We start from the raw sequence: 27,750 nt of genomic DNA, 5'->3' as shown, positions 1-27,750 counted from the left end.
ATCAACTGGCTCCCCTTTGTCCACATGTTTGTTTACTCCTTCAAAGAATTGAAGTAAATTGGTCAGGCAAGATTTCCCCACACTAAAGCCGTGCTGACTTGGTCTCAGTAATCCATGTCCTTGGATGTGCTCTGTAATTTTGTTTTTAATAATAGCTGCTACCATTTTCCCCGGCACCGACGTCAGACTCACTAGTCTATAATTTCCCGGATCTCCCCTGGAACCTACGAGAGGTAACGGTGTTGGGTCTGCTGGGAAACTGTAATCATAACATGATCAAATTTGAGTTCATATCTGGAGTGAAGTCACAAGGGAAATCTACTATAGCAGCATTTAATTTTCAAAAGGGTGACTATGATAAACTGAGAAAAATGTTAGAAAGAAGCTAAAAGGATTGGCATGGATGTTGTTTAAAATATCATCTTGAAGCCCAGACCACATGTATTCCACGTATTAACCAAGGTGGAAAGAAGAGCAAACAACAGCCAGCGTGATTAAAAGGTGAAGTGAAAGAAGCTATTAGAGTCAAAAGAACATTCTTTAAAGAATGGAAAAAGGATCCAAATGAAGAAAATAAGAAGCAACATAAGCATTGACAAGTTAGATGCATAGCATTCATAAAGAAGGCTAAAAGAGAATATGAAGAAAAACTTGCTGTAGGGGCAACAAGTCACTAACAGTTTTTTCAGGTACGTCAGAAGCAGAAAACCTGTGTGGGAATCCATGGGACCATTAGATCATGAAGAAGCAAAATGGGGCACCCAGGGAGGACAAGACCATAGAGGAGTGACTGAATTAATTCTTTTCTTCACTCGTTATGAAAGAAGATGTAAGAGGTCTACCTGTACCAGAAATGGTTTTCAAGGGTGATGATGCGGAGGAACTGAAAGAAATCTCAGTGAATCAGGAAGACATACTAACAAATTAAAGAGTAATAAACCACCTGGTCTGGATGGCATGAACCCTAGGGTTCTGAAGGAACTCAAACATGAAATTACTGATTTGCTGTTAGTGATCTGCAACCTGTTGTTGAAATTGTACCTGGTCAATGTAATGCTGAATTTTAAAAAAGTTTCTGGGGTGATCTGGGAGATTACTGGCCAGTAAGCCTGACTTCAGTGCTGGGCAAAATAGTGGAAACTATTATCAAGAATAAAATTACAGAACACATAGAAAAACATGGTTTAATGTGACAGATGGATTCAGCCAGGGAAGTCGTGCTTCACCAATTTGCTTGATTTAAGTACATAAGCATCGCCATGCTGGGACAGACCAAGGGTCCATCGAGCCCAGCACCCTTCACCAACAGCAGCCAAAAGAACAAGCAATTTGTCCTGCCCATCCTAGAAATACTGTATTATTTCCTCATCCATTCAATAACATTCTATGGGTTTTTCCTCCAGGAAGCCGTCCAACTCTTTTTTGAAGTCCGCTAAGTTAACCGCCTTAACCGCCATTTCCGGCAGCGAATTCCAGAGTTTAACTATGCGTTGAGTGAAGAAACATTTCCTCGGATTCATTTTAAATTTACCACACTGCAGCTTCATCGCATGCCCCCTTGTCCTAGTATTTTTGGAAAGCGTAAACAGACGCTCCACATCGACCCATTCCATTCCACTCATTATCTTTGAAGGTGTGAATAAACATGTTCATAAAGGTGAGCTGGTTTATGTAGTGTATCTAGATTTTCAGAAAGCTTTTGACAAAGTTCCTCATGAGAGACTCCTGAGAAATTTAAACAGTCATGGGTTAGGAGGCAATGTCCTTCTGTGAATTAGGAATTAGTTATTGGACAGAAAAATAAGGGTACGGTTAAACAGTCACTTTCCTCAATGGAGGAGGGTGAATAGTGGAGTGCCACAGGGATCTGTACTGGGACCGGTGCTATTTAACATATTTATAAATGATCTGGAAATTAGAATGCTGAGTAAGATGATTAAACTTGCAGGTGACACATAACTATTCAAAGTTGTCAAAACACGTGCGGATTGTAAAAAATTGCAGGAAGACCTTAGGAACTGGAAGACTGGGCATCCAGATGGCAGATGACATTTAATGTGGACAAATGTAAAGTGATGCACATTGGAAAGAATAATCTGAATCCTAGTTACCTAATGCTAGGATCCACCTTGGGAGTCAGCACCCAAGAAAAAGATCTAGGTGTCATTGTAGACAGTACACTGAAATCTTCTGCCCAGTGTGCAGCGGCGGCCAAAAAAGCAAACAGGATGCTAGGAATTATTAAGAAAGGGATGGTAAATAAGACCAAGAATATTATAATGCCTCTGTATCACTCCATGGTGTGACCTCACCTTGAATATTGCATTCAATTCTGGATGCCATGTCTCAACAAAGATATCGAGAAATTACAAAAGGTTCAAAGAAGAACAACCAAAATGACAAAGGGGATGGAACTCCTCTCATATGAGGAAAGGCTAAAGAGGTTAGGGATCTTCAGCAGAGGTTAGGGATCTTCAGCTTGGAATAGAGACAGCTGGGGGGGGAGATATGATGGAGGTCTATAAAATCCGGAGTGCTGTAGAACAGGTAAAAGTGAATCAATTATATTCAAAAAGTACAAAGACTAGGGGAGACTCAATGAAGTTATACATGGAAATACTTTTAAAACAAAGAGGAGGAAATAGTTTTCACTCAATGAATAGTTAAGCTCTCAACTCACTGCCAGTGGACACACTAACAGCGATTAGTGTCTGGGTTTTAAAATGGTTCGGATAACTTTCTGGAGGAAAAGTCCACAATCTGCTATTGAGATAAGACATGGGGAAGCAACTGCTTGCCCTGGGATTGGTAGCGTGGAATGTTGCTACTAATTGGAGGGTCATTTTACAAAGGTGCATTAGACTCGGCTCATGTGCAGTACACCCCCAAATGAGACTACTGCCAGGCTATCGTGCCCCCCCTGATGGTAATTTCAGATTTGGCATGTGTCCATAATGCCTGGATGATTGATTGATTTCCTCCCATGCACGCCTTTTCTGGCAGTAATCAGCAGTTGGCACACAGCAAACAGTCACTGCGCGTGTAGCATGTGAACCCTCATTGCTAGATCAACGGGTGGCTTTAAGGTCTCGGGCCTGTTTTAGATGTCCGCTGGTTTCATTTTTACCACATGGCTTTTCCCCTTCCCACTAAAAAAGCACTCTTTTGCAGATGCAGTAAAAACTGGCCCCTACACTGCTGTGGCTTAGTAGAAGGACCCCTGGGGTTTTGCTAGATACTTGTGGCCTGGATTGGATGTGGTTGGAAACAGGATACTCGGCTAGTTTGACCATTGGTCTGACCTAGTAACTTAGTAAAAGGACCCTATAGGCACCAAATGTCTTATAAAAATAGTAGCCCATGTGGCAGAAATTGCGCCTAATTTGCAGACATGGGACTTTTAACCTGCTCGAGTAGGTGTAAAAAAACATCGAATGCAGCTTTCTGTCAGAGACTCTGATATTTCTGTGGAATGTGTGTAGAGTCGCTTTCTGTTCATAATCATACATTACCAAGTAGAATAAGGAAAAGGAAGGTACTTACTCCACATTTTTGGCCCAATGAGGTGGGTTGCTGAACGTCATAAAGACACAGTTGGCTAGAATTGTTACCATGATAAAGAGGCTGAATAATTTAGGCCAGAGTTAAGGAAATGGCACTGTCCTTCCTGAAAAGATCTAAGTGGCTGAAGCCAATGTTAATAGCTAGAGACCAAACTCCACTTTTGTAAATCCTTTGAGGTCAGCATGTCCTTCAAGACCATGAAGTCTATGACAGAGAAACAAAAAACAAAAAAATATATATATATATGTTTTATTATCATCCCCCTCAGTACCCTTCTCATTCCTCAGCCCTTCACCCCCACTCAACTCCCAGCCCTCCATCTCTCCCTCTCAGTACCCTTCTCTCACCTCTGTTATCCATCTTTCCTTCACAGAGCCCAACTCATTCCCCTTTTGACATCTCTCCATGTAAGAACTAATTATGCCCCCAGCACTCCAGCTGTCCCTCTCTCCATCCTCCTCACCACCTCTACACTCCATCCCCCCTTCTCAGCAACCTCGATCCTCCATCATTGGTACAGTGTTCTGGCTTTGTAAAGTGCTGTCCCACAGAGGTAACATCCTGGTTGGCACTGGCATTTTTCATCTGATGTCTATGTAAATTAAATCTCGGCTTGATTTAATTTACATAGACATCACATGAAAAATGCCAGTGCCAACCAGGATGTTACCTCTTTGGGACAGCACTTTACAAAACCAGAACACTGTACTAATGATTTTATGGTGAGAATACTTAAGGGAAACTTAGGAACGTAAGACCTTTGAAGTCAAAATGATTAAATGTTTTGATACCCACCAGACAGGACTTAACAAAGATATGGGTTTTCTAGCCCATTATAAACCATGAGATTTCACTGCTTTGTCACCCTCTGATCACCATGCATATCTCCCCGTCCTTCATCCTCTCAGCCCTCTCTGTTTCTCACCTAACCCACCCCTCCCTCATCCTTTCAGACTGTCACTGAAATACTTTGATGTTTCACTTATATATGCTGTTACTTATCAAAATGTGCTTACTTCTGATCTGACGAATGGGGGCTACCTTCAAAAGCTAATCAAAAAATGTATTAAGTTAGGCCAATAAAAAAGGTATCATCTTATTTTCTTTTCTATGTTTTATTTTATTCTGTTTCTATTGAGTATTTTTGAAAAGATATGAACACTTTCCCCTGGATTCCATATAGCATGCCTAGACATCCACTCCGAAATCCACGCATTTTCTATAATAATGTGTGTAAATTGGGTTAACAAGCTAATCAGTGTTGTTAACAGCACTTAAGGAATAATTAGAATTTATGCGCACAACTCACTAAGCATATTCTGTAATGAACTGCACCTCAATTCTAATGTGCACAGATCAAAATGGGCAGGGAAACGGGCGGTTCATGGGCATTCCAAAATTTATGTGCATAGTTATAGAATATGGCCCAGTGCTCGTAAATCTATGCACAGGGATTTAGGCCACGTTTTATTTTTATTTTATTTGTTGCATTTGTATCCCACATTTTCCCACCTATTTGCAGGCTCAATGTGGCTTACATAGTACTGTGAAGGTATTCGCCAGCTCGGTATAGAAACAAATACAGGTTGATGTTATAGTCTTATAAGGTTTATAGATCTAGACAACAGTTAGGAATAGTAGAGAAGGAGAGCTGTATAGTATACATTATAAGGTTTGTTTAAGTTGTGCTGCAGAGATTTAGGCCCTTAAGTTGAGTCCGTAGGGTATGCCTTTTCGAACAGGTGGGTCTTTAATGCTTTCCGGAAATTAAGGTGGTCATACGTTGTTTTCACAGCTTTTGGTAGTGCGTTCCACAATTGTGTACTTATGTAGGAGAAGCTGGATGCATAAAGTGACTTATATTTGAGTCCTTTACAACTTGGGTAATGGAGATTTAAGTAAGTTCTTGTAGGGCTGATCTATGAGGTCAGTCATGTATCCTGGGGCTTCACCGTAGATAATCTTATGGACCAGGGTGCAGGTTTTGAAAGCTATGCACTCTCTGATTGGGAGCCAGTGCAGCTTTTCCCGGAGGGGTTTGGCGCTTTCGAATCGCGTTTCACCAAATATAAGACTAGCTGCTGTGTTTTGAGCGGTCTGAAGTTTCTTTGAGTTGCTCTTTGCATCCCGCATAAATTCCGTTACAATAGTCTACGTGGCTTAGTACCATTGATTGTGTCAGGTTGCAGAAAGTTTTAGTTTTAGGCACTATAATTTAGGCGCCTCTTATACAATATGCTTAGGTGGAAATCTTTATCGTGCGGATTTTATTAGGCGCTATATATATAGAATCTGGCCTTTTATGAATTACTTAACACAGTTTAAACACACAGTTTTGATTTTGTAAACTATTGGGAGATAAATGGACTGATGATGACATTCACATGAAGTTCAGCAATAGAACCGTTTACAACAATTTCAATGAGCTTCTTAAAGTTTGATAATCCTCTCTCTTTTTAAATATTTCTCCGAGGACAAGCAGGCTGCTTGTTCTCACTGATGGGTGACGTCCACGGCAGCCCCTCCAATCGGAATCTTCACTAGCAAAGTCCTTTGCTAGTCCTCGCGCGCCCGCGCGCACCGCGCATGCGCGGCCGTCTTCCCGCCTGAAACCGGCTCGAGCCGGCCAGTCTTCTTTCGTCCGCACTCGGTACGGTCGTGTTTTCGCCGTGTCGAGCCCCGGAAAGTCGACCTCGCGCGTCCTTTTTCGACGTGTTTTTTCTTCGGAAAATCCTCAAAAACTGTTTGGGAAGTGCTCCGGAAGCCCTCTCGGGTTTCGTTTGCCCCTTCCCGTATTTTTCAGATTTTGCCCCGGTAAGTTTTCTTTCGTCGTCGGGGTAGGCCTCTTTTCGGCCTCGGTCGAGATTTTTCTCCCTCAAAGTTTTGCTGCTCATTTTCGCCATTTCGGCCTTTGATTTCGCCGGCGTGATTTTTCCGCCCATGACATCGAAGCCTTTCAGCGGCTTCAAGAAGTGCACCCAGTGCGCCCGGGTAATCTCGCTCACTGACAGGCACGCGTCGTGTCTTCAGTGTCTGGGGGCCGAGCACCGCCCTCAGGCCTGTAGTCTGTGTTCCCTTTTGCAAAGGCGGACTCAGGTAGCGAGATTGGCCCAGTGGAACGTTTTGTTCTCGGGCTCTTCGTCGGCATCGGCACCGGGGGTATCGAGTGCATCGACGTCTTCAGCGTCCAGAGCTTCATCCTCGGCTGCCAGTGCATCGAGTGCATCGAGGCATCGGCCCTCTGCATCGGCGCCGAGACATCGGATAGCTGCATCGACGTCGGTGGTACCGGGACCTCGTCTGCTGATGTCGTCGGACGGTGGTGCATCGTCTGGAGTGCAGGTGAGGGCTGTCCATTCCCCTGCTAGTGGCGGTGAGCCTTCGGGTGGGTCTCCCCCTACCCTGAGGGCTCCTGCAGTACAGCCCCCCCGAGACCGACCTCCTTCGGCCTCAGCCCCGAGGAAGCGACGGCTGGATTCTACGTCCTCCTCGTCGGTACCAGGAAGCTCCGGTGACATGCTTCGTTCCAAGAAGTCGAAGAAGCATCGTCACCGGTCCCCTTCCCATGTCGGTACCGAGAGCTCTGGGTCGCCGAGGGAGTCGGCACCCAGCAGGCATCGGCACCGAGAGGACCGCTCACCCTCTGTTCAGGAGGTGTTGATGCGCTCCACTTTGGACAGCCCGGAACAGCCTCCACGCCCGGAACAGGTTCTGACGTCGACGCCTGCATCGACTTCCATGCCTTTCTCTGCAGCCGCTCTGAACGAGAGCCTCCGGGCCGTTCTCCCAGAGATCCTGGGAGAGCTGTTGCGCCGTACCCCTCCGGTACCGGCGGTGCTTGCGCCTCCGGTACCGTCGAGTGTGGCGCCGGCTGGCCCATCGCCCGAGGTGAGGTCTCCGGTGTCGGTACCGCGTGCGGTGCCGGCTGCCGTCGCCTCCCAGGAAGGCTCCCCGACTACGTCGGCGGAGGGAGCTTCGCCGATGCGGGCGAGAGAGTCTACCTCTCGATGCCCCCATCGTGGACGTGGCTCCACGGAGTCGAGTCGGGCACGGTTGCAGACACAGGTCCGTGAACTTGTGTCTGACACCGAGGGTGAGGCCTCGTGGGAAGAGGAAGAAGACCCCAGATATTTCTCTGACGAGGAGTCTGAGGGTCTTCCTTCCGATCCCACTCCCTCTCCTGAAAGACAGCTTTCCCCTCCTGAGAGTCTGTCTTTCGCTTCCTTTGTCCGGGAGATGTCTATGGCCATCCCCTTCCCGGTGGTTGTGGAGGACGAGCCCAGGGCTGAAATGTTTGAGCTCCTGGACTATCCTTCTCCACCTAAGGAAGCGTCCACTGTTCCCCTGCACCATGTCCTCAAAAAGACATTGCTGGCAAACTGGACCAAGCCTTTAACTAATCCCCACATCCCCAAGAAGATCGAGTCCCAGTACCGGATCCATGGGGACCCAGATCTGATGCGCACTCAGTTGCCTCATGATTCTGGAGTTGTGGATCTGGCCCTAAAGAAGGCTAAGAGTTCTAGGGAGCATGCTTCGGCGCCCCCGGGCAAGGACTCTAGAACCTTAGACTCCTTTAGGAGGAAGGCCTACCATTCTTCTATGCTCGTGGCCAAAATTCAGTCTTACCAGCTCTACACGAGCATACACATGCGGAACAATGTGCGGCAGTTGGCGGGCTTGGTTGATGCTCTCTCCCCTGAGCAAGCCAAGCCTTTTCAGGAGGTGGTCAGGCAGCTGAAGGCGTGCAGAAAATTCCTGGCCAGAGGGGTGTATGACACCTTTGATGTTGCGTCCAGGGCCGCTGCTCAAGGTGTGGTGATGCGCAGGCTCTCATGGCTGCGTGCCTCCGACCTGGAGAATAGAATCCAGCAGCGGATTGCGGACTCGCCTTGCCGTGCGGATAACATTTTTGGAGAGAAAGTCGAACAGGTGGTAGAGCAGCTCCACCAGCGGGACACCGCATTCGACAAATTCTCCCGCCGGCAGCCTTCAGCTTCTACCTCTACAGGTAGACGATTTTTTGGGGGAAGGAAGACTGTTCCCTACTCTTCTGGCAAGCGTAGGTACAATCCTCCTTCTCGACAGCCTGCGGCCCAGGCTAAGCCCCAGCGCGCTCGCTCTCCCCCCTGAGCAAGCCAAGCCTTTTCAGGAGGTGGTCAGGCAGCTGAAGGCGTGCAGAAAATTCCTGGCCAGAGGGGTGTATGACACCTTTGATGTTGCGTCCAGGGCCGCTGCTCAAGGTGTGGTGATGCGCAGGCTCTCATGGCTGTGTGCCTCCGACCTGGAGAATAGAATCCAGCAGCGGATTGCGGACTCGCCTTGCCGTGCGGATAACATTTTTGGAGAGAAAGTCGAACAGGTGGTAGAGCAGCTCCACCAGCGGGACACCGCATTCGACAAATTCTCCCGCCGGCAGCCTTCAGCTTCTACCTCTACAGGTAGACGATTTTTTGGGGGAAGGAAGACTGTTCCCTACTCTTCTGGCAAGCGTAGGTACAATCCTCCTTCTCGACAGCCTGCGGCCCAGGCTAAGCCCCAGCGCGCTCGCTCTCCCCCCTGAGCAAGCCAAGCCTTTTCAGGAGGTGGTCAGGCAGCTGAAGGCGTGCAGAAAATTCCTGGCCAGAGGGGTGTATGACACCTTTGATGTTGCGTCCAGGGCCGCTGCTCAAGGTGTGGTGATGCGCAGGCTCTCATGGCTGCGTGCCTCCGACCTGGAGAATAGAATCCAGCAGCGGATTGCGGACTCGCCTTGCCGTGCGGATAACATTTTTGGAGAGAAAGTCGAACAGGTGGTAGAGCAGCTCCACCAGCGGGACACCGCATTCGACAAATTCTCCCGCCGGCAGCCTTCAGCTTCTACCTCTACAGGTAGACGATTTTTCGGGGGAAGGAAGACTGTTCCCTACTCTTCTGGCAAGCGTAGGTACAATCCTCCTTCTCGACAGCCTGCGGCCCAGGCTAAGCCCCAGTGCGCTCGCTCTCGTCAGCAGCGTGCGACTCAGCAAGGCCCCTCGGCTCCCCAGCAAAAGCAAGGGACGAGCTTTTGACTGGCTCCAGCAGAGCATAGCCGACATCCAAGTGTCAGTGCCGGGCGACTTACCAGTCGGAGGGAGGTTGAAAGCTTTCACCAAAGTTGGCCTCTCATAACCTCCGATCAGTGGGTTCTCCAAATAGTCCGGCAAGGATACACCCTCAATTTGGCCTCAAAACCTCCAAATTGTCCACCGGGAGCTCAGTCTTACAGCTTCCAGCACAAGCAGGTACTTGCAGAGGAACTCTCCGCCCTTCTCAGCGCCAATGCGGTCGAGCCCGTGCCATCCGGGCAAGAAGGGCTGGGATTCTATTCCAGGTACTTCCTTGTGGAAAAGAAAACAGGGGGGATGCGTCCCATCCTAGACCTAAGGGCCCTGAACAAATATCTGGTCAAAGAAAAGTTCAGGATGCTTTCCCTGGGCACCCTACTTCCCATGATTCAGGAAAACGATTGGCTATGCTCTCTGGACTTGAAGGATGCCTACACACACATCCCGATACTGCCAGCTCACAGACAGTATCTGCGATTTCAGCTGGGCACACGTCACTTCCAGTACTGTGTGCTACCCTTTGGGCTCGCCTCTGCGCCCAGGGTGTTCACAAAGTGCTTGGCTGTAGTAGCAGCAGCACTTCACAGGCTGGGGGTGCACGTGTTCCCATATCTCGACGATTGGCTGGTGAAGAACACGTCCGAGGCAGGAGCCCTGCAGTCCATGCAGATGACTATTCGCCTCCTGGAGCTACTGGGGTTTGTGATAAATTACCCAAAGTCTCATCTTCTCCCGGCGCAGAGACTCGAATTCATAGGAGCTCTGCTGGATTCTTGGACGGCTCGCGCCTATCTCCCAGAGGCGAGAGCCAACAACTTGTTGTCCCTCGTCTCGCGGGTGCGAGCGTCCCAGCAGATCACAGCTCGGCAGATGTTGAGATTGCTGGGCCACATGGCCTCCACAGTTCATGTGACTCCCATGGCCCGCCTTCACATGAGATCTGCTCAATGGACCCTAGCTTCCCAGTGGTTTCAGGCTGCTGGGGATCTAGAAGACGTGATCCACCTGTCCACGAGTTTTCTCGAATCCCTGTACTGGTGGACGATTTGGTCCAATTTGACTCTGGGACATCCTTTCCAAATTCCTCAGCCACAAAAAGTGCTGACCACGGATGCGTCTCTCCTGGGATGGGGAGCTCATGTCGATGGGCTTCACACCCAAGGAAGCTGGTCCCTCCAGGAACGCGATCTACAGATCAATCTTCTGGAGTTGCGAGCGATCTGGAACGCTCTGAAGGCTTTCAGAGATCGGCTGTCCCACCAAATTATCCAAATTCAGACAGACAACCAGGTTGCCATGTACTACGTCAACAAGCAGGGGGGCACCGGATCTCGCCCCCTGTGTCAGGAAGCCGTCAGCATGTGGCTCTGGGCTCGCCGTCACGGCATGGTGCTCCAAGCCACATACCTGGCAGGCGTAAACAACAGTCTGGCCGACAGACTGAGCAGGATTATGCAACCTCATGAGTGGTCGCTCAACTCCCGAGTGGTGCGCCAGATCTTCCAAGCGTGGGGCACCCCCTTGGTGGATCTCTTCGCATCTCGAGCCAACCACAAAGTCCCTCAGTTCTGTTCCAGGCTTCAGGCCCACGGCAGACTGGCATCGGATGCCTTCCTCCTGGATTGTGGGGAGGGTCTGCTGTATGCTTATCCTCCCATTCCTCTGGTGGGGAAGACTTTGTTGAAACTCAAGCAAGACCGAGGCACCATGATTCTGATTGCTCCTTTTTGGCCGCGTCAGATCTGGTTCCCTCTTCTTCTGGAGTTATCCTCCGAAGAACCGTGGAGATTGGAGTGTTTTCCGACCCTCATCACGCAGGACGAAGGGGCTCTTCTGCATCCCGGCCTCCGGTCCCTGGCTCTCACGGCCTGGATGTTGAGAGCGTAGACTTTGCCTCTTTGGGTCTGTCAGAGGGTGTCTCCCGTATCTTGCTTGCTTCCAGAAAAGATTCCACTAAGAGGAGTTACTTTTTTCTATGGAGGAGGTTTGCCGTCTGGTGTGACAGCAAGGCCCTAGATCCTCGCTCTTGTCCTACACAGACCCTGCTTGAATACCTTCTGCACTTGTCTAAGTCTGGTCTCAAGACCAACTCTGTAAGGGTTCACCTTAGTGCAATCAGTGCATACCATTACCATGTGGAAGGTAAGCCGATCTCGGGACAGCCTTTAGTTGTTCGCTTCATGAGAGGTTTGCTTTTGTCAAAGCCCCCTGTCAAGCCTCCTACAGTGTCATGGGATCTCAATGTCGTTCTCACCCAGCTGATGAAACCTCCTTTTGAGCCACTGAATTCCTGCCATCTGAAGTACTTGACCTGGAAGGTCATTTTCTTGGTGGCAGTTACTTCAGCTCGTAGAGTCAGTGAGCTTCAGGCCCTGGTAGCCCAGGCCCCTTACACCAAATTTCATCATAACAGAGTAGTCCTCCGCACTCACCCTAAGTTCTTGCCAAAGGTCGTGTCGGAGTTCCATCTGAACCAGTCAATTGTCTTGCCAACATTCTTTCCCCGTCCTCATTCCTGCCCTGCTGAACGTCAGCTGCACACATTGGACTGCAAGAGAGCATTGGCCTTCTATCTGGAGCGGACACAGCCCAACAGACAGTCCGCCCAATTGTTTGTTTCTTTTGATCCCAATAGGAGGGGAGTGGCTGTGGGGAAACGCACCATATCCAATTGGCTAGCAGATTGCATTTCCTTCACTTACGCCCAGGCGGGGCTGGCTCTTGAGGGTCATGTCACGGCTCATAATGTTAGAGCCATGGCTGCGTCGGTAGCCCACTTGAAGTCAGCCTCTATTGAAGAAATTTGCAAAGCTGCGACGTGGTCATCTGTCCACACATTCACATCTCATTACTGCCTGCAGCAGGATACCCGACGCGACAGTCGGTTCGGGCAGTCAGTTCTTCAGAACCTGTTTGGGCTTTAGGATCCAACTCCACCCCCCGAGGGCCCTGTTTGTTCTGTTCCAGGCTGCACTCTCAGTTAGTTGGTAAATTTTTTAGGTCAATCTCAGTTATGTCCTCGCCGTTGCGAGGCCCAATTGACCATGGTTGTTGTTTTGAGTGAGCCTGGGGGCTAGGGATACCCCATCAGTGAGAACAAGCAGCCTGCTTGTCCTCGGAGAAAGCGAATGCTACATACCTGTAGAAGGTATTCTCCGAGGACAGCAGGCTGATTGTTCTCACAAACCCGCCCACCTCCCCTTTGGAGTTGTGTCTTCCCTTGTCTTTGTCTTGCTACATATGAGACTGGCCGGCTCGAGCCGGTTTCGGGCGGGAAGACGGCCGCGCATGCGCGGTGCGCGCGGGCGCGCGAGGACTAGCAAAGGACTTTGCTAGTGAAGATTCCGATTGGAGGGGCTGCCGTGGACGTCACCCATCAGTGAGAACAATCAGCCTGCTGTCCTTGGAGAATACCTTCTACAGGTATGTAGCATTCGCTTTACATACGTATTATAAGCGCTAAATATGTAGAGATGTAAGCCCCTCTCACCTTTAAGTATCGCATTACTAGCCCTGACTGATCTTGAATCTGTGTTGCAGACTATATGCATTGCTAATGCTCCAAGGAAGCAGAGATGCTGACTATGTTTAAAGGCCTTGATGTGACGTGTGGACGGATGTTTTCATCCTTCCTTGCTAATGCACGTCACAAAAAAGAAACCTGTGAAGCAGGTGCAATTACTGAAGTGGCATATCATCAGGGGATATAAAAAGACAAAGGAATGTGGCAATCGCGATAAAGTGAGGGCCAGGTTGTCAGTGTTGTTCAAAGTACTTAAGTAAACATAAATGCATATTTTAATACTTAAGTAAAAGAATAGTGAAGAACACATTAAAAAATGTACTTAAGTGAAAGTCAAAAAGTTATTGTCTAATACTGCAATCACAATGAATGCAACTATTGTTGACATTTTTTCCAACAACTTTATTGCTCTACAATTCAATCCACTTTGCTTTTAGTAAATGACATTTTTGAAAATGACTGTCAACTCATGCGAGTGCGTTTGTGAGTTATGAATTCAGCACAGTTAAAAAGGTTCACCAACTGCACTAGCAGAAAGTAGATTTTTCAGTCTGATAAAAAGTTATTTCAAATCAGGCCACATTGCAATATTATTGATGTCTTCTGACTTGGTCTGCAGGTTAATTTCTCAACCAGGTCACCTCCACCTCTCCTTCCCTTAGTCCATTCTCTCAACCCTCCAACCCCTGCCTCCTTTTCTTCTTTTTCTGAAATCACGGAAGAGGAAACTACACATCTTCTCTCTTCCTTGAAACTAACTACCTGTTCCTCCGATCCTATTCCCACCCATCTACTTAACACTATCTCTCCTACTGTCATCCGTTTTATCTGTCATATCCTCAATCTTTCACTTTCCAGTGCAACTGTTCCTGATGCCTTCAAACATGCCGTTGTCACTCCATTCCTTAAAAAACCTTCTTTGGACCCTACCTGTCCTTCCAACTATCACCCCATCTCCCTCCTCCCTTTCCTATCCAAGATACTTGAACGTGCTGTTCACCGCCGTTGCCTTGACTTTCTTTCTTCTCAAGCTAGTCTTGAAGAAATGGAACCAGCTGGAGACCCTAATTAACATACCTTTGTGATACTTCAGCACTGGAAAGATGCCAGTGAAAAAGGTAAAAAGGATATGAATGGATAAGGACCTTGATGGCCACCCTTCGGAGAAGATTAAGTGGACCCAACAGGTATATTGCCTTTGTGGTGCTAAAGCGGAAGATGGTTTTCCCTTTATTGAGTACGATGAAAGTCTGTAGAAAGATGAAAAGAAGAGACGGTTCAGTACTCAATAGAAAATTAAGGAAAGTCACAAAATTAGCGATTCAGACCAGTGTAGACCAAAGTATCACCAGACCAAGAAAATTCATGACATCAGGAAAGAACTATTTTTATAGCTACACGAGAGGTTTTTTGAATGAATTAAAAGACCTCTGTCCATTGTGTTCATCTCCTTGGTGGTTTAGACACCACTGTGTAGTTCTGGCCTTCACATTCCTCTCAGAAAAAAAACAGAAGAGGAAACCCCTGCAGCCATGTAGAAACAGAAAAAAGAACGAAGACGGCCACATGTACACTCAAGAGTCCATCGATAGTAACAGCAAACTTTATGCATCTGTTTCTTCACGTTCCTCTGCCTGATTATAGGGATAACTTTAAATTTTCATGGGTAAAACTATTTTGAGGACAGAAATAGCTATTTATCAAAATTGCCCAGGCTGTAAGTGTTTATGTATTTATCTGACTTGAGTAGAGCCATTCCTGGGGTCAAGGCTGGAGAGAGGTTAACAATTATTCATGTGTCTGCATAAATAAACTGGGAAATCTGTGCATATGAAATAACAGGTGTAAATGTGTGGGATAATTTTTGAACTTGAAAGTATGGGAGCACTTTGTCTTGGAAAACTGATGTAATTTATGTGTACTTCTGCTACACAAGTTAAAATTAACCAGCCCTGATATTCAATGGCATTTATTTGGATAATATTCTCACACACTCCCAACTTACCCATCCCCCCATACACCTTTACATACACACCCAACACACCCATCCTTTCCACACACACACCCACATACTCCCAAATACCCATCCCTTAACACACCCTCACACATATACCAATCCCCCATATACTCACACTCCCAAATATACCCAACCTCCAACACATACCTACACACACTCCTAACATACCCTTCCCCCCACATACATACCCCAAACATACCCATCCCCTTTCACACACCCCAACATCATCATAGACACGTCACCCTGACATTCAATCCACACACACAGATAAACTAAGTTGACTCCATATAGATAAATATACACATCGTGCCACTGATACGGACCTCATGTACACCATCAGTCACTAATCACACCTCATGCCTCTGTCTACCAACCCAAACATCCTCTGCTACCCCACTGAATGATTGATATCTCTCAAGAATTCCTTATATTTGCTTGATTGCCCTGGCTTATTATTATTATTTGTATAGCGCTACCAGACACACGCAGCGCTGAACACCTGACACAGCTTACAATCTAAAAATACAAACAGACAAGACAATTAAGGGCGAGAGAAGTACTGGGTGAGAAAGGAACAAGGGGAGGGCAATTGAGTAATGGCTAGGAGCCAAAAGCAGTGGTGAAAAGGTGGGTTTTCAGCATAGATTTCAAAATAGGTAGAGATGGAGCTAGATGTACAGGCTCAGGAAGTCTATTCCAGGCATAAGGTGCCACGAGGGAAAAGGAACGAAGCCTGGAGTTAGCAGTGGAGGAGAAGGGGGACGACAAGAGAAATTTGTCCAGTGAGCGGAGTTCACGGGGAGGAATGCAGGGAGAGATGAGAGTGGAGAGGTAATGGGGGGCTGCAGAATGGATGCATTTAAAGGTCAGTAAGAGAAGTTTGAACTTAATGCGGAAGCGGACAGGGAGCCAGTGAAGTGGCTTGAGGAGTGGGCTAGTGTGGGTATAACGATTTTGGTGGAAAATAAGTCGTGCTGCAGAATTTTGGACAGACTGGAGAGGAGAGAGATGGCTGAGCGGAAGACCAGTGAGAAGCAAATTGCAATAAGCTAAGCGAGAGGTGACAAGGGTTTGGATAAGGGTTCTGGTAGCATGATCAGAAAGGAAGGGGCGAATTTTGCTAATGTTGTAGATAAAGAAACATAGATATAACAAAAGAGAGGGAACGAAGTACAAACTAAAGTCCAAACAAAAAAACAGCACCACGGGCCTTTAAAAATGGAACACAGTTCTTTAATGAATGAGCCTTAACAAAAAGACCTGACATGGGCTGTGTTTCGGTGACTAGCACCAAACGTTTGGATACAGAAAGTGAAAGTGCCTTGGTGCTTTGTAGCTTTTACTATATGAGACGTGGGGTAAGGAATAATATATTGTAGAGGAATATATTCGAGTTATTCCCCAAGTTTTCCACGTCATCACTGTGACCCCTGACGCAGGTGCTAGTCACCGAAACACTGCCTGTGTCAGGTCTTTTTGTTAAGGCTCATTCATTAAAGAACTGTGTTCCATTTTTAAAGGCCCGTGGTGCTGTTTTTTTGTTTGGTTTTTGTGTAGATAAAGAAACGACAGGTTTTGGCGTTCTGTTGAATATGCGCAGAGAAGAAGAGAGAGGAATCAAAGATGACTCCAAGGTTATGAGCCGAGGAGACAGGGAGGATGTGAGAGCCATTAACAGAGATAGAGAATGGGGGAAGAGGGGAGGTGGGTTTAGGGGGAATAATGAGAAGTTCAGTTTTAGTCATGTTTAGCTTCAGATGGCGTTGAGACATCCAAGCAGCAATGTCAGACAAGCAGGATGAAATTTTGTCCTGGATTACAGTTGAGATTTCAGGGGTGGAGATGTAGATCTGAGAGTCATCTGCATAAAGATGGTATTGAAAGCCATGGGATGAAATCAGGGTACCAAGAGAAGAGATATAGATGGAGAAAAGGAGGGGTCCAAGGACAGAACCCTGGGGGACACCAACTGAAAGCGGGATGGAAGTTGAAGAAGAACCGCCAGAGTGAACATTGAAAGTGCGAAGTGAGAGGTAGGAGGAGAACCAGGAAAGAACAGGGCCCTGGAATCCAATTGAGGATAGCGTATCTAGGAGTATGGTGTGGTCAACAGTGTCGAAAGCAGCAGATAGGTCAAGAAGGATAAGGATGGAATAGAGACCTCTGGATTTAGCCAGCAGCAGGTCATTAGAGACTTTGGTAAGTGCAGTTTCAGTAGAGTGAAGAGGGTGGAAACCAGATTGGAGTGGGTCAAGAATAGGTTGAGAAGAAAGGAAGTCAAGACAACGGCGGTGAACGACGCGTTCAAGTAATTTGGAGAGGAAAGGAAGAAGGGAGATGGGGCGATAGTTGAAGGGACAGGTAGGGTCAAGAGAGGGTTTTTTTGAAGGAGTGGAGTGACAACAGCATGTTTGAAGGCCATAGGAACAGTTGCAGTGGAGAGTGAGAGACTAAGGATGTGACAGATGACAGGGATGATAGTAGGAGAGGTAGTGCTAAGTAGATGAGTGGGAATGGGATCAGATGAACAGGTAGTACATTTACAGGAGAAAAGATTAAGGGCAGTTTCCTCAGTAGAAACTTCAGAGATGGAGTAAAAAGGAGAGGAAAGAGAGTAGGGGGTGTGGACTAAGGGAGAGAGAGGTGGGGAGGGTTTGGATGAAAATTCAAGGTTAATCTTATGGATTTTATCATGGAAGTGCTCAGCTAGGGTCTGAGGAGAAAGAGAAGGGGGAATTGGGGATGGGGGTACTTTGAGAAGAGAGTTCAGTGTGGTGAAGAGAAGTCGAGGGTTAGAGCCAAGGGAATTTGTCAATTGGGTGAAGTAATCCTGTTTGGCCCGTGAAAGGGCAGACTGGAAGGAGTTAAGCATGAATTTGAAATGAATGACGTCGGCAAGGGTGCGGGATTTAAGCCATGAACGTTCAGCAGAGCGGGCACAGGAATGAAAGTAGTGGATTTTTTAGGTCAGCCAAGGCTGGGGTTTGGTACACCTAGTAGGACGGGACATGGGAGGGGCAAGAGTGTCCAGAGCAGAGGAGAGAATAGTATCATAGGAAGAAACGGCTTGATTGACAGACTTAGATAGAGTGGTGGAAGAGAAAAGGTTAGAGACACAAGAGGACAGAGTAAGGGGGTCAATAGCTTGAAGATTCCTTGATGTGGGGGTTGAGATTGGGTGGGACTGGGGAGGAGGGTGCTTAAGTGTGAAGGTTAATAGGTGATGGTCAGAAAGGGGGAGAGCTGAGGAACAGAAGCTGGAGGAGAAGCAGTTAGAGGAGAGGATAAGGTCGAGACAGTGACCATTTTGGTGGGTAGGTGCAGAGGAGCACAGCTGAAGATTGAATGAGGACGTTAAGGCAAGGAATTGGGAAGCATAAGAGTCAGAGGAATCATCAGCATGGATGTTAAAGTCACCTAGGATGATGGAGGGGGAGATGTAGGTTCAAGAAATAAGGAAAGCCAGGCGTCAAAGTCAGTGAGAAAGGATGAAAGAGACTTATCAGGGGGTCGATAAATGACTGCCAGTCGGAGAGGCAGAGGAGTGAAAAGGCAGATGGAGAGGACTTCAAAGGATAAAAAGCAGTGAGATTGGGGTGGAAGAAGAGGTTGGAATTTGCAGGAGGGAAAGAGTAGCAATCCAACGCCACTGCCACGGCCGGCAGGGCGAGGGGTATGAGAAAAAAGATAACCACCATGGCACAGGGCTGCATCAGAAGTAGAGTCATCAGGGGAGAGCCAAGTTTCAATTAAGGCAAGTAGATGGAGGGAACGAGAAATGAAGGTCGTGAATGTAGGGAAGTTTATTGCAGATGGAGCGGGCATTCCATAGGGCGCAAGAGAAGGGTAAGGAGTAAGGGGGAAGAAGAGGAATAGAGATGAGATTAGAGACATCACGATGTGGCCTGCATAAGTAGGAAGAAGGCAGAAGAGGAGGACCTGGATTAGGATTGATGTCACCACCTGAGAGTAAAAGAAGGAGTAAAGGAGAGCGGAGGAGAGTATGAGAGGTGTGGCCACAAATGCGTTGAAGGCAAGACATACACAGGTAGAATGGGGAAGGCACAATGGAGGGAAGAAAGAGATGAAGATTAAAAGCTGAGAAGGAGGAAGGGGGTAAAAGAGAAGATGAGGTGATGAAATCAATGGATGGGCAGTGAGTTCCTGTAATGGACAGTGGAGGGGGTGATGGAAAAGATTGGGAAGAGATAGGGCTAGGAAAAGAATGTGTATAGGGGCCATAATAAAGTCTGAGGTACTTTCAGGTGCTAGGTGGGAACAGTAGATGAACTTTCAGGTGACAAGTAAAGAGGTGTGGTAGCCGTGTTAGTCCACTCTTAAAGGTTATCAATAGAAATCAAACAAAATAAAACATGGAAAAGAAAATAAGATGATACCTTTTTTATTGGACATAATTTAATACATTTCTTGATTAGCTTTTGAAGGTTGCCCTTCTTCCTCAGATCGGAAATAAGCAAATGAGCTCATTTGCTTATTTCCGATCTGAGGAAGAAGGGCAACCTTCGAAAGCTAATCAAGAAATGTATTAAGTTATGTCCAATAAAAAAGGTATCATCTTATTTTCTTTTCCATGTTTTATTTTGTTTGATTTCTAGGTGATAAGTAGAAACAGCAATTGAAACATCAGGACAATAACTGATGGAAGGGAGGATGGAGTCGAGGCTGAAGACAAGCAGGACTGGAACTAGCTGGAGTAGAAGGACCAAGGGCTGGAAGGATGGAGTCAAGGCTGAAGACAATCAGAACTGGAACAGGCTGGCACAGTAGGACTGAAGGCTGGAACAGAAGGACCGAAGGCTGGAGCAGATGAGGATGAGACAAGCAGGACTGGAACAGGCTGGAACAGAAGGACCAGAGGCTGGAGCAGATGAGGCTGAAGATGAGCAGGACTGGAACAGGCTGGAGCAGAAGGACCGAAGGCTGGAACAGGAGAACAGAAGGCTGGAGCAGATGAGGCTGAAGACGAGGAGGACTGAAACAGGCTGGAGCAGATGAGGCTGAAGACGAGCAGGACTGGAACAGACTAGAGCAGATGAGGCTGAAGACGAGCAGGACTGGAACAGGCTGGAGCAGATGAGGCTGAAGACGAGCAGAACTGGAACAGGCTGGAGCAGAAGGACCGAAGGCTGGAACAGGAGGACAGAAGGCTGGAGCAGATGAGGCTGAAGATGAGCAGGACTGGAACAAGCTGGAGCAGAAGCATCAAAGGCTGGAACAGAAGGACCGAAGGCTGGAGCAGATGAGGGTGACGATGAGCAGGACTGGAACAGAAGGACCGAAGGCTGGAGCAGAGGAGGCTGAAGACAGGACTGGAGCAGATGAGGCTGAAGACAAGCAGGACCAGAGCAGAAGGACCGAAGGCTGGAGTAGATGAGGCTGAAGACAAGCAGGACTGGAACTAGCTGGAGCAGAAGGACCAAAGGTAGCTGTAGATCTTGCCTTGGCTTTGCTAGGCTGGAACAGACGATGCAGGGTGGGGGCAGAGGATGCAGACTGGAGCAGAAGAAGCAGGCTGGAGTAGAGGATGCAGCCTTGGGGCAGAGGATGCAGACTGGAGCAGAAGACGCAGGCTGGGACAGATGACGCAGGTTGGGGCAGAGGATGCAGGTTGGGTCAGAGGATGCAGGCTGGAGCAGATGACGCAGGCAGGAACAGATGATGCAGGCTGGAGCAGGTGATGCAGGCTAGAGCAGATGACACAGGCTGGGGCAGAGGATGTAGGCCGGAGCAGACAATACAGAGGTTGGAGCAGATGATGCAGGCTGGATACAGACTGGAGCAGATGACGCAGGCCGGGACAGATGATGCAGGGCTTCAGGTTTTGACAGGTTACATTTTTCTTAAGATTCCCATACCCTGTAGCACTAATTGATCAAGCCAAATCAGGGCTTCAGCAACAGAATGCCCACATGGCAATTCCCTGGGTTTTGGCGGTCCTCAAGCTGCTACACAATAGACTCAGCACGGGTAGAACTCATAGGACTTCGGCAACGGGTAGTACGGGTTTGGCGAAAAGATCAGCTGTTGAGGAGGAAGAGTCTAGCGATCACATGGCAGATGGTTCAGCAAGGCACAGCAACCGCCAGCAGCCGGCCCAAGAAACTCAGTCAAGTTTGGCCTTACTAACGCTGTTGACCCAGGGATCACCACGTGGAGCCGTTATTCTTGCCAGCCTTTTGTTTTTTACTCTCATCAAGGGTTTTGTTTTCTTTTTGGATTCTGTCCCCTTCTTTTTGTGGACTGTTTTTGCACTAGTATTTCCTTATTGTCTTTTCATTTCTTTGTATTACTGAAATGTGTTTTTTCTATAGCAAGCTTGCTATTGTTTGATATATTGTATATTGAAACTCCAACTTAATTTGAATCTTTTTTTATTGATGACAAAAACAGAACCTGATAAAGCACCATAGAACAATGCATGTACAAAGAAAAAGCAAAAATACAATTGCCACCAACTTTTTGTTTTGTTTGTATGATAATTCCCAATCACATCACCTCCCCGCCCTAGAGAACATTCAGCACTATAAACCAGAACACCCAAAAAAGGGAAAAAGAGAGTCTTAGCCCTTACGACTTTCCCCTCCCAACATAAAGTAGAACAACAGTCCCAATCCTACCCAACCCTCAGATCAAATCTTAAATCCATATCCCCCACTGCCAAAGATAGAACAAAACAGGAGGGCCATCATACCCAGTTAGATGACAAGTGTAGGTCATTAAGAACTGAACTGCGTGCACGAGGAAAGAGGCTTTGAACTAAATGGTTCCCAAACCAACCAAAACCATTGAAATTCCCATTTAAAAAAAGTACAATTACAACAGCCCTATCGCTGCTGTAAATATTAGCCTATATTCATGTATTCCTCTCTGAACACACCACCCGAACTCTCGTCCACGCTCTCATTACCTCTCGCCTTGACTACTGCAACTTACTCCTCACCGGCCTCCCACTTAGCCATCTATCCCCCCTTCAATCTGTTCAGAACTCTGCTGCACGTCTCATATTCCGCCAGAACCGATATACTCATATCACCCCTCTCCTCAAGTCACTTCACTGGCTTCCAATCAGATACCGCATTCAATTCAAGCTTCTCCTTCTTACCTACAAATGCACTCAGTCTGCTGCCCCTCACTACCTTTCTACCCTCATCTCCCCTTACGTTCCCGCCCGTAACCTCCGTTCACAGGACAAATCCCTCCTTTCTGTACCCTTCTCCACCACCGCCAACTCCAGACTCCGCTCATTCTGCCTCGCCTCACCCTATGCTTGGAACAACCTTCCTGAACCCTTACGCCAAGCCCCCTCCCTGCCCGTCTTCAAGTCTTTGCTTAAAACCCACCTCTTCAATGCTGCATTTGGCACCTAACTCTTACCGTTCAGTAAATCCAGACTGCCCCATTTTGACCGCCCCTATCGGACTGACCATTCATTTGTCTCTTAGATTGTAAGCTCTTTGAGCAGGAACCGTCCTTCTATGTTAGATTGTACAGCGCTGCGTAACTCTAGTAGCGCTTTAGAAATGTTAAGTAGAAGTAGTAATAGTAGTAGTACATCAGAGTATTTTTGAGTTAACTCGTGCACTGGTGTGCTCAGTCCACACTCCGCCCAAACTTTGCCATGCACACAACCCCCGGCAAGGTACACACCATCAAATCACTGCTGCTGTATAAGAGGTCACTTACACACTATCCCATGAATTCTTTATATGGCAACTAAACTTGTGTGTGGAAATCTGGTCGTATTCTGTATTGTTTGCGCAACTTAATTGGCTTAACAAGCAATTATTGTCACTAATTGGCTTCAGTTAGAATTTGTGCTCAACTTTCTAGGCGTATTCTACAAATCGATGCGCATAAATTCTAAGACGTGAATCTGAAAAGGGGATGTGGCCATGGGAAGGGCATGGGCAGGTCATGGCCATTCCTAGAGTTTACACACAGCCTTATAAAATATGCCCGATGGGAGTTGGGTGCCTTGCGTTACAGAATAGCGTGAAGCCAGATGCATGCAGAAATCCTAATTGGTGCCAATTAATGTAAATAATTGGTTGTTAGCATCTCAGGATCACATCCAAATTTGGACACCATATATAGAATTCAGGAGTATGTGGCCACTTATACGCATAAATAACTATAATATCTTATAACTGTAGCATAACATAAGAAAACTTACATACCATTTGCATCCAAAGGTTCAGAACAGTTTACAAATAGAAACACCTAATGCAATACAGTGAATTGATGATAATCAAAATATACAATAACATTTTACCTGAAAACAGAATAACTTTGTTACATATAACAACATTTTACCAAGCTGTGGTAAAAAGGGCCCTGTGCTAGAGGGGTAGGGGGGCTGTTTTTTCCGCACACTGTTGCCCTTTTTACTGCAGCGGTTATAAAGGCTGAAAATAGCCATGGCCATGTGGCAAGATTGCTCTTACAGTGTGGCCATGCGAGGGGGAGCATTTTACCACCACCCAATGAGGTGGCAGTAAGGGCTCCCACGCTAACCTGGCTAGGAAACAACACACACTGAGGCTTGAAGTCCTGCTGCCACCCGCGTTAGGCTAACCGCCGCTTTGTTATGGGTTTCCATCCAAATTTCTAAAAAGTCTCTTAAAAGTGACAGCCAACCTAAGTTTGGAAAAAGAGGGTTTTTAAAGTTTGTTAGCTTGCAAAAACCTGGTTGTAAACTTAGGAGTTTGGATCACAATTAATGATACAAGATAATCGGGACCAAAACTGTGCATAATCTTATAAATCAAACACAGAATAAATTGTATTCTAGCTTGAACGAACAACCAATGAAGAGCTTTAAGTAGAGGGGTAGCATGCTCATACTTAGACTTATAAAACAGTAGACCACAATATACAAGAATAGGATGAAACAAATAATAATAATCACCCCAATATCCCTGAATCTTCTCTATGTTCATCTGGTGGAGAAAAAGGACCTTAAAAAATGGGAGAATTCAAGAGTAAATTGAAAAGAATTCCACATACTCAGCCTTCACAGGTCCTGAAAAAACTCCACAAAGTGGTAGCTTGTTGGCAAATGCTGGTTGTGAAGGTCCGTTGAGTATCAGCTTGACTCTCATAGCAGTGCTGGATTTTCACTGTTATTTCACTTTGCTGGATGCAAGATAAATGCCATTTATTATAAATGTTATATATTTTTTTAAATCGAGCTAGAAGGTTGCTAGGTTGTATTGAGAGAGGTGTGACTGGCAGAAGAAAAGAGGTTTAAATGCCCCTGTATAAGTCGTTGGTGAGGCCCCACCTGGAGTATTGTGTTCAGTTTTGGAGGCTGTATCTTGCTAAGGATGTAAAAAAAATTGAAGTGGTGTAAAAAAAAAAAGCTACAAAAATGGTATGGGATTTGCGTTACAAGACGTATGAGGAGAGACTTGCTGACCTGAACTCAAAGAACATATTGCGTTCAAGGTATGCTCCCTAATTCATAAAATCATTCACAGAGATGCCCCAGCCTACATGTCAGACCTGATAGACTTGCCACCCAGAAACGCTAAAAGATCATCCTGCACATTCCTTAATCTTCACTTCCCCAGCTGTAAAGGTCTCAAATACAAACTAACGCATGCGTCAAACTTCTCTTACCTGGGTACGCAGTTATGGAACGCGTTGTCACACAAATTAAAAACTATTTGGGAACTAACTAACTTTCGTAAATCCTTGAAGACCCACCTCTTCAACAAGGCTTACCACAAAGATCAGCAGCTGTAAGTGTGACACTTCTCCACCTACCTATATCAGAACTGTCGTCTTTATTATAAATGCTTGTTTAAACTCTTTATTATTCTATTCATGCTCTTTATGCAACACTGATTGTTATCTTCCAATCTTTATCTACCAATAACGATACATTGTAAGCCACATTGAGCCTGCAAATAGGTGGGAAAATGTGGGATACAAATGCAATAAATAAATAAATAAACATGTATACCTTGGAGGAAAGGAGAAACAGGGGTGATATGATACAGACGTTCAAATATTTGAAAGGTATTAATCCGCAAACGAACCTTTTCCGGAGATGGGAAGGCGGTAGAACGAGAGGACATGAAATGAGATTGAAGGGAGACAGACTCAAGAAAAATATCAGGAAGTATTTTTTCACAGAGAGAGTAGTGGATGCTTGGAATGCCCTCCCACGGGAGGTGGTGGAGATGAAAACGGTAACGGAATTCAAACATGCGTGGGATAAACCCTGTCCTGATATGTTGTTATCCATTTATCCTAATTACTGACAATTATCCCTTGTCCTTATATCATTTGTTATGTTGTTATCCATCTACCCACTTCTTATTCAATATAATTTTCGAATGAACCTTAACAGCAGTTATTCTGAAATTCTTCTCCGTTAATATGATTACCATAATATTCCTATGCGCCTTATCTGTTACATATACTCTGATTTTCTACTCCATCAGTATGATTGTAGTTGTATCATATTGTAAGCCACATTGAGCCTGCAAAAGGGTGGGAAAATGTGGGCTATAAATGCAGCAAAATAAATAAACATAAAGGAATCCTGTTCAGAAAGGGAAATGGGACTTGATATACTGCCTTTCTGTGGTATTTTGCAACTACATTCAAAGCAGTTTACATATATTCAGGTACTTATTTTGTACCTGGGGCAATGGAGAGTTAAGTGACTTGCCTACAGTCACAAGGAGCTGCAGTGGGAACTGAACCCACTTCCCCAGGATCAAAGTCCACTGCACTAACCACTAGGCTACTCCTCCACTCATTCCACCAATAAGAGCCAACCTCATCAGTGATGTCACAATGGCTTGATTGCCCGATACTTGGCTCACTTCTGATACTGTGATGTCATAAGGGAAAGGGGGAAGGGGAAATGGGACTTGATATACTGCCTTTCTGTGGTATTTTGCAACTACATTCAAAGCGGTTTACATATATTCAGGTACTTATTTTGTACCAGGGGCAATGGAGGGTTAAGTGACTTGCCCACAGTCACAAGGAGCTGCAGTGGGAATTGAACCCTGTTCCCCAGGATCAAAGTCCGCTGCACTAACCACTAGGCTACTCCTCCACTCCAATGGGTCCTCAGAATCTTAGCCAAGATTGGGTGGCAGAGCCGGTGGTGGGAGGCGGGGCTGGTGGTTGGGAGGCGGGGCTAGTGCTGGGCAGACTTCTACGGTCTGTGCCCTGAAAATGGTAGAACCAAATCAAGGTCAGGTATACACAAAAAGTAGCACATATGAGTTTATCGTGTTGGGCAGACTGGTTGGATCGTGCAGGTCTTTTTCTGCCGTCATCTACTATGTTACTAAGAGTGAGTATATTTAAAAAATACAAAAAGATAAAAATTATGGGAAAAGTTGATTGATGGACTATTGGTTATGCAACCTGGAGTGTTTTCAGGACGTATGATAGTTGAGTATGTGGGATTTTTTTTCAATTTAATTCTCGCATTTGGCTGAGGTCATTTTTCTCCACACCAGTTGAATATAGTGAAGATTCAGGGATATTGGGGTGATTATTATTACTCTTTATCAATATACAGTGGTGGAAATAAGTATTTGATCCCTTGCTGATTTTGTAAGTTTGCCCACTGACAAAGACATGAGCAGCCCATAATTGAAGGGTAGGTTATTGGTAACAGTGAGAGATAGCACATCACAAATTAAATCCGGAAAATCACATTGTGGAAAGTATATGAATTTATTTGCATTCTGCAGAGGGAAATAAGTATTTAATCCCTCTGGCAAACAAGACCTAATACTTGGTGGCAAAACCCTTGTTGGCAAGCACAGCGGTCAGACGTCTTCTGTAGTTGATGATGAGGTTTGCACACATGTCAGGAGGAATTTTGGTCCACTCCTCTTTGCAGATCATCTCTAAATCATTAAGAGTTCTGGGCTGTCGCTTGGCAACTCGCAGCTTCAGCTCCCTCCATAAGTTTTCAATGGGATTAAGGTCTGGTGACTGGCTAGGCCACTCCATGACCCTAATGTGCTTCTTCCTGAGCCACTCCTTTGTTGCCTTGGCTGTATGTTTTGGGTCATTGTCGTGCTGGAAGACCCAGCCACGACCCATTTTTAAGGCCCTGGCGGAGGGAAGGAGGTTGTCACTCAGAATTGTACGGTACATGGCCCCATCCATTCTCCCATTGATGCGGTGAAGTAGTCCTGTGCCCTTAGCAGAGAAACACCCCCAAAACATAACATTTCCACCTCCATGCTTGACAGTGGGGACGGTGTTCTTTGGGTCATAGGCAGCATTTCTCTTCCTCCAAACACGGCGAGTTGAGTTCATGCCAAAGAGCTCAATTTTTGTCTCATCTGACCACAGCACCTTCTCCCAATCACTCTCGGCATCATCCAGGTGTTCACTGGCAAACTTCAGACGGGCCGTCACATGTGCCTTCCGGAGCAGGGGGACCTTGCGGGCACTGCAGGATTGCAATCCGTTATGTCGTAATGTGTTACCAATGGTTTTCGTGGTGACAGTGGTCCCAGCTGCCTTGAGATCATTCACAAGTTCCCCCCTTG

The 27,750-nt window shown here is 46.5% G+C and overlaps 1 protein-coding gene across 1 annotated transcript in view; it reads right to left on the bottom strand.

The window, feature by feature from the left end:
• The window catches only part of LOC115482281 (sodium channel protein type 4 subunit alpha-like), a 295,820-nt gene that overhangs the window by 178,940 nt on the left and 89,130 nt on the right, over positions 1-27,750 (bottom strand). Inside the window, exons 3-4 of the mRNA XM_030221948.1 lie at positions 14,305-14,423; positions 3,544-3,633 (exon numbers count right to left, since the gene is read on the bottom strand). Of these exons, the coding sequence (XP_030077808.1) occupies positions 3,544-3,633; positions 14,305-14,423 (209 nt within the window). The remainder of the gene's footprint in view (positions 1-3,543; positions 3,634-14,304; positions 14,424-27,750) is intronic.

The sequence above is a fragment of the Microcaecilia unicolor genome, chromosome 12, assembly GCF_901765095.1.
Source record: "Microcaecilia unicolor chromosome 12, aMicUni1.1, whole genome shotgun sequence".
NCBI classification, from domain to species: Eukaryota; Metazoa; Chordata; class Amphibia; order Gymnophiona; family Siphonopidae; genus Microcaecilia; species Microcaecilia unicolor.
The sequence above is the reverse complement of the archived record's forward strand: the minus strand, read 5'-3'. Positions and strand labels throughout refer to the sequence as shown.